The sequence below is a fragment of the Rhopalosiphum maidis genome, chromosome 4 (assembly GCF_003676215.2).
Source record: "Rhopalosiphum maidis isolate BTI-1 chromosome 4, ASM367621v3, whole genome shotgun sequence".
In the NCBI taxonomy this organism is placed as follows: domain Eukaryota; kingdom Metazoa; phylum Arthropoda; class Insecta; order Hemiptera; family Aphididae; genus Rhopalosiphum; species Rhopalosiphum maidis.
In genome coordinates, this window is record NC_040880.1 from 20,942,283 (window position 1) to 20,960,172 (window position 17,890).

The window sequence follows — 17,890 nt, forward strand, 5'->3', positions numbered from 1 at the left end:
TCAATAAGGAAACCTAAGAATAAAAATATGATTTTCGCTATTGTACATGCTACAAAAACGGGTAATGTGTATAATATGTGTGTTGCCGGCCGGCGATAGTCAATGTGTTGGATGAGTGTGGATGAGAAATGAGCGGCTGACGCGTAAGGGGACAACTAAATAAAAATTATTATAATATACTAATATAATAACCTAACCTAACCTATACTATATTACAAACACATCCTGGCAACACTTGATAATAAGATGAGCTGCCAATCTTCCTCCGGGTTGAAACGAAGTAGAGTGCCGACACATTTCCCATCAGCTTTGTGACAAATTCTTCTTCACTGATAAATATAAATATTATATATTTATATATAGTATACTGTACCTACTACGATTCTAAACATTATTATATAATAGTATAATACAAACAAATCCTTTCGATAGTTGATTATCAGCTGAATTTCTTTTTGCTGCTGCCAAACGTCCTCCGTGTTGAAATACAACAATCAACTTTGCTGCCAATCTTCCTCCGGGTTGAAACGAAGCAGAGTGCCGACACATTTCCCATCAGCTTTGTGACAAATTCTTCTTCACTAATAAATATAAATATTATATATTTATATACAGTATACTGTACCTACTATGATTCTAAAAATTATTAAATAATACAAACAAATCCTTTCGACAGTTGATTATCAGCTGAATTTCATTTTGCTGCTGCCAGACGTCCTCCGTGTTGAAATACAGCCGACACATTTTCCATCAACTTTGTGACAAATTCTTCTTCACTAATAAATATTATATACATTATACTGTAACTACTACGATTCTAAAAATTATAATATAATACAAACAAATACTTTTGACAGTTGATATTAAGATGAGCTATTATTGATGCTGCCAATCTTCCTCCGGTTGAAACGAAGCCGAGTGCGGACACATTTTCCATAAGCTCGGTGAGTAGTCCATGATCCAGCTAAATGTATGGTTCCTATAAAACTACAAACTAATGTGCAGATTAAATGAAATTTAAATGATAGAAAAAAACAATTTTAATATATTAATATATTTGTTGGTGTTCTTTTATTTTTGAGTTTAAATTAATTTTAAATTTTATATTCATAATTTATCAGTCAAAAATGTAAACAAGAACTAAGAAGATCATAGTATATTGCAGTTTAACTTTCTGTTCGGTGGCCACCTTTTAAATTCCTCGCTCTCTTTTATAAGAAAGTTAAACAGCACAATAACTATAAAATATATAAATTTAAACATACACAAAGATGAACTAGCTATGTAATAAGAAAAAAATTGAAAAATTGGTAATTTATCAACGTATTATTAAAATAAAAAGAACACCTAAAACAGTAGTACAGTATATTATCTGAAAAAAAACCATAAAAGTTAAATATAACTTAAGTAAATATTCATAATATACTGTACTACTGTTAAAAAAATTATAGTATTAAACAAACACAGCCTTGCAACACTTGTCATTCAGATAATCTTCTTATTGATGCTGCCAATCGTCCTCCGGGTTGATATTATACAAGGATATACCGTAATTATTTCAGTTTTTTTGTTTTTCCCATATTATGGCAAGATCTGAAATGTTTTGTTTTATTTTACTATTTACCACCCAAAGTACCAATTATATCATATTTGCTACAAGAATTCATGACAAACAGAAAATAAACTACATTATTATAATCATTATACATTTTTCACTACGTCCAGGATCTAAGGTGTACTCAACAACTTTATTTTATTCTTGGCAATTTCATCATTAATGCGTACTCGGTAACCTTTTTGAACTCTCAGGCCAAATTCACAAATTAAAAACAGTTTGCGGACCAGATAAAAATAAAAATTTTATATTCTTAAATTATGTACTATGGAAAAAAAATTTTGTCTAGAATTTTAAAATAATAAAATATAAATAAAAAAAAAAATTTCAGTGTTTTAGAATTTAAAACGGGTCGTATATACAATAACCCGCCGGTTACCGACCACTTCATTGGACTGGACGATCGGAAATAAAAAATAGGTCTGTCATCGGGATAACAACTCGTAGAAGTTAATAAATATTTATTTTATGTATAAAAAGTCAATTTATTACTACCCCAAAATTATAGGACAATTAACCTACGTAAGTATCCTTCGAAGCTTTTCCGCGAAATCAATCTGTGCCATATTTAAGTTCAAATGTGCACCGTCACCGAAGAAACAACTAGTTTATTTCTTCATTCGTCTTCTTTATGCTTTGGAATAAAATTATTAAAATATTTTATGAAAATGAGAGTACTTGTCATGTACTGAAGGCTGTTGTTTGACGACTATTCAATAAAATTATTAGAATTGTTAGACGTCTCCTACAAATGACAACGTTTGTCGTTTGCCATGGATGATAAATATTATAATAATGTTTTTTTTTTTTTATAGAACTCTTTGGGATTTTATAGAATGTATTATTATATTTCAGCTAATTAATTTCATACGTAAAATCATAATAATTGTTAAGGAATAATACATACTCATACTATTTTTACTATGCTCAAATAATTTGTGATATTAATATACATACATATTTATAATAAATGCATCTAATGTATTCTGCTATGTTTATTTTATCCTATAACTGTATAGTCAAAATATTTTGAAAATTATAATATTTATAAGAAATGCAAACATTAACATTTGTTAAAATTATTAAATAACTATGGTAATTCGTTTTTAAATTACTACAAAAAACAAAAATCAGTTGAGGAGAAATAGTTATCATAGAAATATGAAATGGATATCTAATAATGTCATAAAAATTCAAAATTCAGACAATTATAAAATATTAATGTGTCTTTTCGGAAAACTTTTTATTTTTTTCGGGATAAAAATAACTTATACGGGTACTCGGCCGGTTAAAAATGAAAAATGATATTTATACAATTAATATAAATATAAATTATTATTCTATAAAATGGTCTGGTAATATGATGATTATGTATTTTCGGTCACACGTATTTTATGCATTGCGCGTTGGGGAATAAAATATGCATACGAATACGTCACCCGGCGTGAATAGTAGAATAAAATATGTAAATAAAATGTAAATATGTATATATATATATATATGATTGCATCGTCCGGGTAGCCAATTGTTCATATAAACGAATATATTTTAATTTAAGTTTAAAATGTAAATTTAATCCTAAAAAAGAATAAGAAAAAACTTACGTAATCGTCGACTGTTCCCGGGAAACCGAGTTGTGTCAATCATCAGTCTATACGTAGTGATGCACCACCGCCGAAGAAACTGTAAATTTTCTTCATATTGATCTTCATCGTGATTCTAAAAAGAGAATAAAAATACACAGCACGAAATGAAAATGAGAATATTTGTCATGTACTTCAGTACTGTTCATTAAGACTATTATAGAATTGTTAATCGTTTCCGACGAATGTCGTCGATTGTCGTATGCCACGGATGACGAACATTATAATTTGATAAATCTATATAGAACTCTTTGTGATATTATACGATCTATTTTTCTATTTTGGCTGTTTGATATACGTAAAATTGAAACATATAAACTAGACCAAATCTTTATAGATATTACAAAGTATTAATATTTTATTCTAATGAAGATGTCAAGATGATTACAAATTATTTAATTTAATCTATGAAAATAGTGAACTAAATAAAAATAATTATATTATTAAGTATTTAAAAAAAATAATTATGATCAAAATCGTTATGTTTATAAGTTTTATTATTTCTGCATTATTTTGATTCTAATCACGCGCAGTGTTTTAACTTAATCTTACATACCTATTACATTAGATGCAATTATCTCTGTCTGTAGATATTGTGTCTGAAGACACCTATCATAATAGAAAAAAATGCATACATTTCGTTTATTGTGGTTTCTTATAACAAATACTAAATAGTCACTAATCAATGCTTTGGGGAATCAATTTACATTTTAAACTTAAAATAAAATATATTCATTTTTATGAAAAATCCGCTACCTGGATGATGTAATCGATGTAGACGCATATTTTATTAATTTATATATAAATTATATAATACTGAACTTCAAACAGTCATAATATAAGTTTCCAGTGAGCATTTTATTTTTGTTTTTGTATTAAAAAAACTAATGCGAATTCCTATAAAACATTTTAAAATAGTAGATATAAAAAGAAAATATTTATATGAATACTAATGAAAAAAATAATTTGTAATAATAAAAAAATAAAGAATATTGTATATATATAGTTTGAAATATTTTTAAAATAATAACATAAAAAGAAATACTCTCATAAAAAATTAGTTAAAATTTGTAAGTATAAAATATAAATTAATTAAAATAAAGTAGACAATTAACCTACGCAAGTATCCTTCGACGCTTTTCGGCGAAATCAAGCTGTGCCATATTAAAGTTCAAACGTGCACAGCCACCGAAGAAACAGCTAGTTTATTTCTTTATTTGTCTTCTTTATGCTTCAGAATGAAATCATTGAAATTTTTTATGAAAATGAGAGTACTTGTCATGTACTGAAGGCTGTTGTTTGACGACTGTTCAATAAAATTATTATAATTGTTAATCGTCTCCTACAAATGACAATCATTGTCGTTTGCCATGGATGATAAATATTATAATAATGTTTTTTTTTATAGAACTCTTAGGGATTTTATAGGATTTAATATTATATTTCAGCTGTTTTGCATACGAAACTAATCTAATTAATTTCATACGTAAAATTATAATAATTGTTTAGGAATAATACATATTCATACTATTTTTACTGATTTTAAAATGAATCGATAAGTTCTAATTAATATGCTCAGATAATTTGCGATATTAATATATATATTAATAAATGCATCTATTTATGGTATTCTGCTATATGTTTATTTTATCCTACAAGTGTATAGTCAAAATATTTTGAAAATTATAATATTTATAAGAAATGCAAACATTAAAATTTCATACAACTATAAAATATTAATTTGTCTTTTCGAAAACTTTTTATTTTTTTCGGGATAAAAATAACTTATACGGGTACTCGGCCGGTTAAAAATGAAAAATGCTATTTATACAATTAATATAAATATAAATTATTATTCTATAAAATGGGTCTGGTAATATGACGATTATATATTTTCGGTCTCACGTATTTTATGTATTGCGCGTTGGGGAATAAAATATGCATACGTATACGTCACCCGGCGTGAATAGTAGAATAGAATATGTGTTTACGTTGATTACATCGAAACTGCAAATTTTCATATCGATCTTCATCGTGATTCTAAATGAAAATAAAAATACATTTTTATGAAAATAAACAGCTCGAAATGAAAATAGTACTTGTTATGTACTTTAGTACTGTTCATTAAGACTATTATAGAATTGTTAATCGTCTCCGACGAATGTTGTCGATTGTCGTATGCCACGGATGACGTATATTATAATATGATAAATCTATATAGAACTTATTCTTTGTGATATTATACGATCTATTTTTCTATTTTAGCTGTTTGACATACGTAAAACTGAAACATGTAAACTAGACCAAATCTTTATAGATATTGCAAAGTATTAATATTTTATTCTAATGAAGATGACTACAAATTGGTTTCTTGCAACAAATAGTATACCTAGTCACTATTCAATGCTTTGGGGAATCAATTTACTTTTTAAACTTAAAATAAAATATATTCATTTTTGTGAAAAATCCGCTACCCGGATGATGTAATCGATGTAGACGCATATTTTATTAATTTATATATAAATTATATAATACTGAACTTCAAACAGTTATAATATAAGTTTCCAGTGAGCATTTTATTTTTGTTTTTGCATTAAAAAAACTTATGAGAATTCCTGTAGAACATTTTAAAATTATAGATATAAAAAGAAAATATTTATATGAATACTAATGAAAAAAATAATTTGAACATTTTAAAAATGTTAAAAATTTGTAATAATAAAAAAATAAAGAACATTGTATATATATAGTTTGAAATATTTTTAAAATAATAACATAAATAAGAAATACTCTCATCAAAAATTAGTTAAAACTTTAAGTTATCGGTGTATAAGATTATTTGTTTTTAAACTATATAGTATTATAGTCTATAACACAATATAAAAATCGTTTTACAAGGATTAGTTTTTTTTTTGGTATGAAAAATTAATACTCAATAAGTCATAAAAAATAATGTGACTTTCCAGTAAACCTTTTACATTTATTATATTTAAAAAAAACTAATGAGAATTACTATATTAAATTTGTATATAAAAATACAATATTATATGAATATCTGATGAAAAATAATTTGAAAATTGTATAGATTTAGACAAAATTTGTCAACATTTTGATTTTAAACATTTATAAAAGTATATCGTGACTATAAATTTGTTATTACAGTAATTTAGTGACTGTTGAGGAATAATGTATTAAATTTTATATCATATTTGCTATAATGCTATCAATAATTTTTATCGGCTTAAAAAAAAAAATAAAAATTTTAATTATTTAAAATTGTTAAAATGTTTTTATAATTATACAATATATAGGAAATCATAATGTAGACAGTTGGTAAAATCTTCAACATTCTATGTTTAGCATTTTTGAATTAAAACTTAGTAAATGAATTAATTTTTTCAAAATTTTACAAGTATATACCGTAATGATTCCAGTTTTTCCGATATTATAACAAGATCTGAACTTTTTGATTTTATTTTACTATTAACCATCAAAAGTACTAAATATATCATATTTGTTACAAGAATTCATAACAGATAGAAAAAAAACTAAATAATTTTAAAATCAATATATATTCTTTGCTACGTCCAGGATCCAAGGTATAATTGACGAATTTCTTTTATTCTTGACTATTTTTTAACTTTAACCTTTTAGAACTCTCATGCCATATTCACAAATTAAAAACAGTTTGCGGATCAGACAAAAATAAAAATTTTATATTCTTAAATTATTTACTATGAAAAAAAATATCATATCTAGAACTTTAAAATAATAAAATATAAATAAAAAAAAAAATTTCAGTGTTTTAGAATTTAAAACGGGTCGTATGTACAATAACCCGCGGGTTGCCGACCACTTCATTGGATTGGACGATCGGAAATAAAATATAGGTCTGTCATCAGGGTAACAGCTTGTAGAAGTCAATAAATATTTATTTTATGTATAAAAAATAAATTTATTACTACCGCAAAATTATAGGACAATTAACCTACGTAAGTATCCTTTGACGCTTATCACCGAAATCAAGCTGTGCCATATTAAAGTTTAATGTTCAAATGTGCACCGTCACCGAAGAAACAGCTAGTTTATTTTTTCATTTGTCTTCTTTACGCTTCGGAATGAAATCATTGAAATTTTGTCATGTACTGAAGGCTGTTGTTTGACGACTGTTCAATAAAATTATTGGAATGGTTAATCGTCTCCTACAAATGACGTCGATTGTTGTTTGCCATGGATGATGAAAATTATAATATGATAGATGTTAGATCATATGTTTTTTTTTATAGAACTCTTTGTGATATAAGATTTATTTTTATATTTCAGCTGTCTTGCATACGAAACTTTTGCTATCTAATTAATTTCATACGTAAAAACATAATAATTGTATATCCTGAATTTTTTTTTTTAATTATAATTTTATTATTTCAATAGTAGTTTGGTAAAATTTGCAAAGTTTATAGTTTAGTTTACTCCATAGATAAGTACACCCATGTTCATCGAGAGGGTGGAGAGCCCCTGGGCCTGGATCCCTGGGGGGGGGTCCGGTTAGAATAGGTATAATGTATAAAATAAGTATATATAAGTAAAAGGGCTCGGAATTGATCAGCCCTGGGGCCCACCAAAGTTCTCGCCGGCCCTGAGTATACCGTTTACTCCATAAACTTATAATCATAGACAAGTATAATCCAGGTCTATGAATATATATAAGTCTACAGTATAGGTACCCTATGGGAGCTGGTCTGCGGCCCCGCTGGTTGTTATCTCTTATCTGAAAAACACTGGTAACTTGTGATTACCAGATTACTGCCGATAACATTGCCATGGTGCTAATGAGGTATCGTGGTGACAAACCGGTGGATTTCAAATGTTTGATCAAAAGTCAAAAACTATACTAATATTGACTTATTGTTTATAAAACATAAATTATTATTGAGCATTTGAGTGGTCATCTCTTTGCGTCGATTGTTTAAGTTTGTGAATGCCAATTGCCAAACAATGGGTGATTATAACGTCACGTGCGATAAAAGTTTCAAACTCCTACAGAGCGAAAACAGAAAAGTTCGAAAACAAAACTTAGACCAATTATCAACAGTTGTGGGTGACGAAAAGTTTGAAGTATCTCCGGACTTTATGCAGGCTGTAAAAACATTCGTTTATCCGTGTTTGAATGACGGATCAGAAGCATGTCGCGAATCTGCCATACAATTAGTCAAGGCTTTAGTGCGTGATGGATGCGTTGATGAAATTGCACCGATTGTGTTTGTCATACACAAGCGTATGGGCAACATATCAATGTTGGAAAGCTCAGAAGAAGTAAAACTTTTGTATATACAGTTGTTGAGAGATATCATCAAAAATTACGGGCACTTGATTTTGCCATGTTTGGATGACATGATTAGCATTTTAACAAAAAGTATATTGGACTCATGTCCTGCAGTGAAAAAAGACAGTTGCTTATGTGCAGCAGAACTTGCCAGTGCTACTAAAACACATTTTCATATGGTGGCTGATTCGCTTGTTGAACCTCTTTTAATAGCAACAAATTATCACCAATCAGCCGTTAGATATACTGCAATTCAGTCTCTGAGTAAATCGATCATATTTTAATCTTTATATAAATACATGTACTTATATGTATGATGGTATGTTTTTAGATTATGTCATTATGTACAGTAATGGAAAACAGGTTCCAGAGGTATGCTCTTCTCTCAGTAATAGACTTTTTGATCAAAATGTTGGCGTACGATTAGCTCTATGTCGTGTTGTATCTAATTGGATGTTAAATTTATCAGATAGATATTCATATTTTCCAAAACTCATTCCTTTGATTTTAACCGCGTAAGTTTCAATAATTTAAGACTCATACAGTCATACATTTTTAATTTATATTTTATATGATTCTTCTTACACTGAACTTTCACAATTTCTTAAAGTAATAATTTTAATGGAAAACATAAGATCCATGATAATTTGGGTAAACACACATCTGATTTAAAACAAGTAATTAAATGTGCGTAAAATTGATCTGTAAATAAAATAATATTTTAACAGTTTTTGTAATATGAGTGTCAAGAATCAGTGAAAACTTTCTATCAAATTTTAATTTTTTATTTTATAATCTGGATAATACTTTTAAAATAGTTTATATATAAATATTGAGTATTTGAGCAATACAATTATAAAATATTGATTATCAATCACAGGAATCAAAAGTTAATATTGGGTTTACCAATGAGAAAGGGTAAAAATAATGTTAACAATTGCAAATATCGTATATTTCCAAAAACAATTACTTTTTGAAATTGAAAATGTTTCCTTTCAGTGTATATTAATATAAAAAAATGTTTAGTCAAGTTGATGATCATCCACCAAACCGCGAAGAAGCTGAACGTCTTTGGGATGAAATTGGAAACCAGTATATTAATGAGAATGAAGTGCAGCTCAAGGAAAAATTAGATTTTTTACCAGATCACTTAGATCATTACCCTCCTAATGGTAAGTTTATTATTTATATAACCATAAATCTACTTAAATAATTTAATAATATACATTTTTATATTTCAGTTAAAAGACCAAATTTGGGTTGCCGTACATTAGTTACTCGAGAAGTTTTAAAGTTACTCCCAGTTATAATAAGAGAACTAGATGATTGGGTAAATACTATCTATTTACATTTATCATACCTAATTATTATTATTTATTTACTTAACGTGCATAATGCTCAATCTAAAGTTAAAATGATATAGTAAATAATTATATTTGGTATTTACAATTAAAAAGTATAAAAGTGTATATAGTTAATATGTATTTTGTTGAACAAAATTTATAGAAAGAAGATATTAGTATTAAATCAGGACAATTGTTATGTGTCGTTGCATTGAATGCTGAGAATTCTATTATACAACATTTAAATCAATTACTGACTGCCATGACTAAATGTTGTCGTCAACCAGATCATGTTGCATCAAATCATGTGAGAATAAAACAATAATATATAAATGAATAAATAATACTAAAAACTAATATTTAGGTTCGAAGAGCTGCTGAAATTATGAGTTATTTTATATCTCCAAGTATTTATTTGAAATTTTTATTACCTACAATGAGTGATACTGAGCCACATGTTGGTCATTTGATTATTTTATCTGGATTATTAAAAAATGTCAATGCAGTTGAATTATCTACACATGTGAAATCTATCATTACTTTCCTGGAAAAACCAGAAATTTGTGAAGTATATGAACCTTTATTCAAAAAATATTTACTTCAAGTTATTGAGTATGTATTAGTTGCTTGTGAATCAGAATGTCAAGAATTTTGTTATGAATTGTTTAAAATTTACATTACTGTACAAAGTACAACTTTGGATAAATTTGACAACAATTGTAAGTATTATTTTTCTAAAATGAAAAATCTAACCTAATGATAATTATAAATATTATTAAAATACAACTGAATAGTTAATTTAACTTATTCAAATTGTCATTAATAATATGTATGTGATTCTTTTAATATAAAACATTCTTTACTTTTAAAGCTATTAATGTTTTTAAAAATAGATATTTTACTTTATTTTAAGTCAACAATATTTTAGTAAAGACATTTTTTTGGTTCTAGATATATTAAAAATATACCTAAATATTATATATACTTGTTTAATAGTAAAAAGATATTTTATTTGTTTTTAAAATTTAATTTATGTTTATTTTCAGTTATATTTCAAAAGTTAATAAATATGTGCGAACCAAAAACAAAGGAACAACTTTTTAAAACGCATGGTGAAAAATTGCTAAATGAACTTAATGATAGTTGTGATTCGTGGGTAGTGCATTCACCTGGAAGAGAAGTTCTTGATAAAATTGCAATGGATGCTGGTAATAATAATACTATTAAATTGAAAATACATACATTAATAGGTTATGCATATGACCATGTATATATTATGAATTACTTTTTTTTAGAATATGTAGTTTCAAGTTGTTATGAAATATATCGACAAATTCTTACAAAAACATTATACAATCTTGATAAAGATCCAAAATTTCTTATGAAAATGTTGATTAATATAAATACATGCACGGATAAAGATATTTTCAATGATAAACAACTTTGGCAAATTCTTTCTGGTAAAATGTCATTATTAGAAGTAGGAAATAGTATTTATAGAAAATATAATATATAAATATATTTTATTTGATTATGTTCTAGGTATTATATTTCCTATTCTAACGTGGAGACCTGGTAAGACAGCCGAAAGTTTACGAGCTGCATCATGTCTGTGTGCACAAATTATAAATAAAAAGTTTACTCGTTTTGATGAAACAATGTTAAATCTAGTAAGTATATATTTTTATCTATGATAAAAAACTTTATAATTCTAATTTCAATTATTAGAGTTTCCCAATATTTTTGGCTCTTGCTGATGATAACCACTACAAAACTCGTGCATATGCATTAGATACTTTACATTGTTTAGTTTGTGCTGCCAAAAATTTAGATAAAATAGATGCCGATACAACAAACAATGTCACTAGAGGTATAGTAATAAAATTTAAATAAATGCAAGTTAAGAACACTGTAATGTATAATGTAAAAATTTAGTTGCACTAGCTCGTTTGAATGATAATCCAGGAAATACGCGATTCAAAGCCATTAATCTGATCAGAGCAACATATACCCAACCTCTTGCTAATGATTATATGGTACATTATGAAGCTCATGTAGCTCAGTTATATAAAACTTTGGTAATATTTTTAGATGATCAAGATATACAGCAATCTATACTTGGTAATAATTATTTATATATTTTAATAATAATAAGAGAACAGATTTTTTTGTAATAAAAAAAAAAAAAAGCTTAATATTATAGTAATCAATTTTAGAAAATATGAACTGAATTATATTATCTAAATTTCTTAATTTAGTTTGATGCCCAATGTTTTTATAGGACTATATATCTGATTATTTTTTTTCCAGTTCTTGATATTTTTCAGTTACTTTTCTAAAAAGTTAAATTTTCTTTTGTTTAATTCCTGTGTCCTTAAACTTTTTAAAATTTATCTTGCTTTATTAATTCATACATTTTCTAGTATTTTTTATATTTGCAATATTGTATTTTTCTTTCATTTTGTAATGTTGTGATGTAAATATCATCTGATGAGTACTTAGCCATATATTGAATCAATAATAATTATTTATTTTTTATATTATAATAGTCGCATATGAATATTATTTATTTATTGTTATTTAAACGGCTAAGGCCCAATAATGTATAAATTATAAAAATGTATATTAATAATAGGTGGATTTTAAATGTAAATAAAATTAAAATTGTTTAACAAATAATGACATAGATCAAAGGAAAGTGGCAGAAAAATAATAATACAATAATTAAATGTGAATAATATTATTCACATTATTTTAAAGACGAAAAAAATCGATTATATAAATAATATGAGTCATTAAGACAACACTGATAAATTTTTCATAGTAGAAAAATTGTGAAAACAATTTTTAAGCATAAAAAGAAGTCTTAACATTTACAAGTTACAAATTAACTAATTAATACCCATTTATTAATTAATAGCGATTTATGTAAAAATATATAGTTACAATAAAATCTGCTCTATACTAATAGTAGTTTAAATTAAAAATGATCAAATTTTAAATGTCTATGTTATAAATTTTAATTTACGTATTGATTAAAAATATTTATCTAATTTAATATTGTGATTAAAATAGTATGAAAACTATTTGACATTTATTCATTTATAAAAAAAAGGTGAATTTTAAATTATTTTTATATTATTTTGTCTTCATTGATTATTAATTTATATATATATTAATTTATTGTTTTTTACAATTAGATTTACTAAAAGAGCTTTCCTGGATGAAACCTGAAATTCTTATTAAACATATTAATGTGAATGTGTTTTCACATAAACACTTTGCTCAAAATTTAATGGATTATTTGTCTGACAATCTTAGTCAAATTACACTCACCAACACTGAATAATATTGTAAATTATTATCTGTATCTATACTCTAATATATTTGTATGCACTATAAATTATAACTATTGTTCTTATTATATACTTTTTCTTTATCTATTTATTCAGACATTCTTAACTAATTCAAAATCTTTATGAGTTAATTAAATTAGTTACCTATATTAAGATTAAAAAATTCAACCAAAGTTTTCATATTTGTACAATCTGTAGCCTGTACCCAGCAGCAGAATATTATATATGTATAATATGTGAATGTGCAATAGAGATTGTTTGAAAAAGAAGCAACACAAAGGTGACCCTTATCATTAGATTTTTTTTATTGTTTACTTAATAGTTAGCATGGCAAATTTCTATTCTATTTTTATTTTTGGCATCTCAAGAGAATTACATTAATTGATAAATAGTGAGTCAAGGATAAGGGATTTATTATGACTTTATAAGCATGGAAACGTTTTACTTCTTGACAGTTTTTAAATGATGAAAATCAATGTGGAGATTTTGGAGACAATAATTAGTTTAGAATGATATTAGAATAGATGTATTGTACATAGGAAGTCATATTACAATTATCATTTTAAGCATATTAAGTTTTAGATTTTGGTTTTAAAATAGTAAACCTTGTCAAATATTAATCCAAGATATTTTATAGAATGATGAAATTTAAGCAGTATATAGTTACAACCTGACAAGCCTGATTGATGTTTTATGGTTTTCTTTTTTTTTAAATTAAAATAAAAAATAAATATTTTTTAGTTGAAAGTTGTGATCTTTTCACCTAAACAAGAAAATTGTTGACCTGACAACATATATTTTACAAATAACAGTGACTACTTTCTATATGCCAAAAACAAACTAATACAAATGTGCAATGATCCATCTTTAATAACCCATTTATATCATACATTAGACCGGTAGTACCAATGTATTGGGTATTTGACTTGCATTGTTAAAAATTAACCACATTATTTCATTTAATAGTTATAAAGTTTAATTATTGTAAAAAATTAAAATTTTAATAAAAATAATATGAAACTTTAACAATTGTTAATTTAGAAATTAAATTAAATTAAACAATTAGTTATTTTTGAATTGCGATACAATTTGTCTGAACACCGCCTTTTGTGATAATATGAACTTGAAGGTCATAAGCACTTGCTTTATTTTTGACTACCTCAATATCATCTGGGTTTTTGTTTAACATAACTGTTAATACATCATCATTACCATTATAAAACTCAATTAAACTAGTATTGAATACTTCCCAAAATTCAGGAGCCACCCTTTCATTATCATCAGCTATGTTGTCATCTTTAAATGTAATTAACTCAATGTTATGATGAAATTCTTTATCCTTTTCTAATTTATGAATTTCATTATGTATTGTTTCATTCTGAGGTTCAAGTTTCAATGCAATTTGAGTCTTTTTCTTTGCTTCTGTAAAATCCTTAAGTAAACGTAATGCTTTTCCCCAGTTGAAAAATAATTTTGCAGATCGTTTAGAAAATCTTTCTGAATATTTCATTGCTTCTATACCCATACGACATACTTTATTAAAAGCACATTGCTTTAAATAGCATAAGCTTAAATTTGTATAAAGCTTATTCAAATATTTCATCATTTCTATTTCCTCATTGTCATTTTTGCACCCAGCTAGATGTAGCAGTTCCAGAGCCCGGTTATATTTAAATATAGCTTTTTCTATTTTTTTAAGTTTAAATTGTTCATTAGCTTCATGATGCAATTTTTTAACTTGTACAAGAGTTTTATTAAATAAGTTAGGATCACGGTTTTCCCTATCATAGGTTAAAATACTTTCAGGCGATAAAAATGAAACAAGATGGACATCAAATAGAATAGTTGCGTTTGGTGGTATGCGAGGCGGGCATCCGAATTCTCTGTAAGCCAATTCTGGCTTTATTATAAACCTTGCGTTTTCACCCGTAGTCATTGTTTTTATACCTATTTCTAATCCTGGTAAGAGTTCACCGTTACCCAATGTAAAACGTTTAGGCCGCCTTCCTTGAATATATGTTACATCAAATGGTTCTTGAAGGTTTGATATATAAGCAATATAATGTATAAAAACTACATAGTTTTCTGGGACAACTTGACCGATTCCTGTAATATAGACAAATAATAATTATAATTTATACCATTTAACCCACAAAGAATATTAAATAAATGCATAGAAATTCACTATACTCTGTTCAATATGAGATTGTGAGTCGGAGGCGACCAGTTTTTGTCGAGTAGAGGTCAGACAACACCCGTTTTGTCAACTATTTGTACGCCCATTGTGTAGTAAAGCCACGCCCATGTGCACGAGTTGGCCACCGAGTCACAATCTCATTTTGAACAAAGTATAGATGTTCCATTTAAAACATTCACCAATATACTTTTATAAAATTAAGGTCCTGTATTTTATATTTTTATAGCTATTCATTTAGATAAACTTAGTATTGCAGTGGAAAAAAGTTCAGAAGCACTTTTTACTTTGTTTTTTCTTAAAAACTTTCTAAGCACTTGTGTGGACAATGAGTCTTGATAAAATATCAAAACCTAAATGCTTTGTGGCTTTGTCTTACAAACATACAAGCAAATTTGTTTTGTAATTTGTAAATCTTAATATTAAGAGTGAATTGACCATTACCAATCTCACATGGTAATACAATTATTTAAGGTAACATGGTATTTTATTAATATTTTTACTTTAAAGTGAGCTATAACCACGTGTTCATATAATATAGATAGGTATTCTATTTTAAAATGTATAAATCTCACTCTAATATTTAAGTTTTTTCTCTAAAATTAGTTCTGCTGTACATTGATTTATATTTTGCTACATTGTATGCTTGAAAGATGAAGATAAAAGATATAGGTTATAATGTCTTGTAGACTATCTTTGTCTATACAAGTGCTTCTAAACTTTTTTCTACTGGAATACTGAGTTTATATCTAAATAAACCACAACAAAATACCGGGTGCTGATTTCATACAATTATATTGATGACTTTTTTAGGTAAAAATTTTTTGTTTTATATTATATTTAAGTGATTATCAATTATTTATTAATTTTTAAAACCTATAATAATTTTATCTTTTGGACGATCACGTTTAAAGTGGAAGGACCAAATAAAAAAGGATGTAGAAATGGTTAAGCTTCTGAGTGGCAGATTTTGGCAATGAATAGACGGAAGCAGCAACAATTAAGTAGAACAGTATGATCTTAATGGTCGAATAAGAAGAAGAATAAGTTAATGTAACATCATTATTTAATTAGGCATTTAATCTATGTAGCTAAGTTATTTAAAATAAAAATATTATTGGGCGCCATTAGTTATTTCTTCATTAATTAAATTTTAAGTGTACTTAGGTTGTTTATTGATATGTGTGCTTCATATATATTTTATTTTTGATTAGAAATAAAAATTTTAAAAATCTTTACTAACCTTGTTCCAGTAATATTTTTAATACCTTGCGATCGCCAGTAAGATCTTCGTGGTTTTTATTAGTAATGAGGTGGTTAAAAGACTCCAGATTGTCATCTTCCTCTCCAATCATATCGAAGTTAATAAATTCAGCCATTTCGGCTGCATCATAAGAAAATGTATCGTTAGCGTCTTTCGTGGGTGAGTTATCCACCGTAAAACAGTATCCATCCTGTTTATTCAATATTTCTTCCGACGCCGTCTTGAGTATACTGAGCACATTGGGCGGAAGCTCAGTAGTGTCGTCATCAGTCATTGTGAATGATTCGAATGGATTATGACGTGCCTATACGATTTTTTTTAAACTATTATAATTTGTTATTGACAAAATACGATCACAGAATAAATTAATGATACAAACACGTAGTCTTGAGAATTGAGTGACGACTGATGACCGATGGTTGTTAACTGTTATTGACGTTATGGTAACTTGTAATCTTGCATCTGGAACAAATCGGGAACTCTCGACGATCCTTACATAATAAGGGAATTTAATTAGTATTAAGAATTCAAGAAGGTCTAGCTAAACATAGAAATTAGAAATGTATATAGTAATATATAATATAAGTATAAACCTGTAATGATATTGGAAATTCACGACACTACGACGCTCAACACACGTGTTTAATGTTCAGTGCGCCTAAGAAAAAAGAATACATACTACTTGAAAAATATTAAAATTAAATCATGAAACCGAAAAAATTTTCAATCCGTCATCATGTTAATCGCATTTTACTATTCCGTAAACGTTAACAACATCATGACATATATATATTATAATATACATTATATTTGTTATTCCAATTAGTTTCTCAGAGATATTTATTTGCTTATTCTTAAAAAAACTTGAAGATAAAGGATAAAATTATAAAACTACTGACCACGGTTGTTGACTGTTGTTCTTTAACCGTGAAACTGACTAAGATATATTATAGACAATAGACTTAATATGTGTTTAATCTAGAAGTATACAAAATACAACGTTTTTATGAATAGTACTATAGTAATAATCTATGGTTTTACGTTTTAATCACAAATATTGAAGTCATTTTTTTAAAATGAAAATTAACGAATATCGATGCTAGATATTATTTAACCGGTACTGTAAATTATTTATGATAGTGGTGTACTGGT

At 26.5% G+C, this 17,890-nt stretch overlaps 2 protein-coding genes across 3 annotated transcripts; one reads left to right on the forward strand and one right to left on the reverse strand.

Moving 5' to 3' along the window:
• The first annotated feature begins 8,253 nt into the window (after positions 1–8,253).
• On the forward strand, positions 8,254–13,340 carry LOC113547785 (dynein assembly factor 5, axonemal). The gene is made up of 12 exons (XM_026948282.1): positions 8,254–8,845; positions 8,913–9,096; positions 9,608–9,753; positions 9,823–9,911; positions 10,088–10,231; positions 10,289–10,643; positions 10,971–11,132; positions 11,220–11,384; positions 11,467–11,594; positions 11,653–11,794; positions 11,860–12,045; positions 13,125–13,340. Exons 1-12 carry the CDS (start codon positions 8,254–8,256, stop codon positions 13,271–13,273), a joined length of 2,442 nt encoding a protein of 813 aa, XP_026804083.1. The 3' UTR covers positions 13,274–13,340.
• A 973-nt stretch (positions 13,341–14,313) lies between these two features.
• Positions 14,314–17,850, reverse strand: LOC113547786 (inactive peptidyl-prolyl cis-trans isomerase FKBP6-like). Of its 2 annotated transcripts, XM_026948283.1 has the most exons (5): positions 17,638–17,850; positions 17,332–17,396; positions 17,118–17,229; positions 16,718–17,042; positions 14,314–15,386 (listed from the first exon to the last, which is right to left on the reverse strand). In XM_026948283.1, exons 4-5 carry the CDS (start codon positions 17,010–17,012, stop codon positions 14,347–14,349), a joined length of 1,335 nt encoding a protein of 444 aa, XP_026804084.1. In that variant the 5' UTR covers positions 17,013–17,042; positions 17,118–17,229; positions 17,332–17,396; positions 17,638–17,850; the 3' UTR covers positions 14,314–14,346. The 2 variants fall into 2 exon arrangements, with proteins under 2 accessions (XP_026804084.1, XP_026804085.1); XM_026948284.1 differs by lacking the exon at positions 17,638–17,850 and having other exon boundaries at positions 17,332–17,504.
• Positions 17,851–17,890: the final 40 nt, after the last annotated feature.

Bases quoted from the DNA above. Each gene is read 5' to 3' on its own strand.
- LOC113547786 (XM_026948283.1), bottom strand. From the start codon at position 17,012: ATGACTGATGACGACACTACTGAGCTTCCGCCCAATGTGCTCAGTATA. The intron at 15,387-16,717 runs GTTAGTAAAGAT...TCTATATTACAG, and splicing joins AAAAATATTACTGGAACAAG to GAATCGGTCAAGTTGTCCCA.
- LOC113547785 (XM_026948282.1), top strand. From the start codon at position 8,254: ATGGGTGATTATAACGTCACGTGCGATAAAAGTTTCAAACTCCTACAG. The intron at 8,846-8,912 runs GTAAATCGATCA...GTATGTTTTTAG, and splicing joins TACTGCAATTCAGTCTCTGA to ATTATGTCATTATGTACAGT. The intron at 11,133-11,219 runs GTAATAATAATA...ACTTTTTTTTAG, and splicing joins TAAAATTGCAATGGATGCTG to AATATGTAGTTTCAAGTTGT.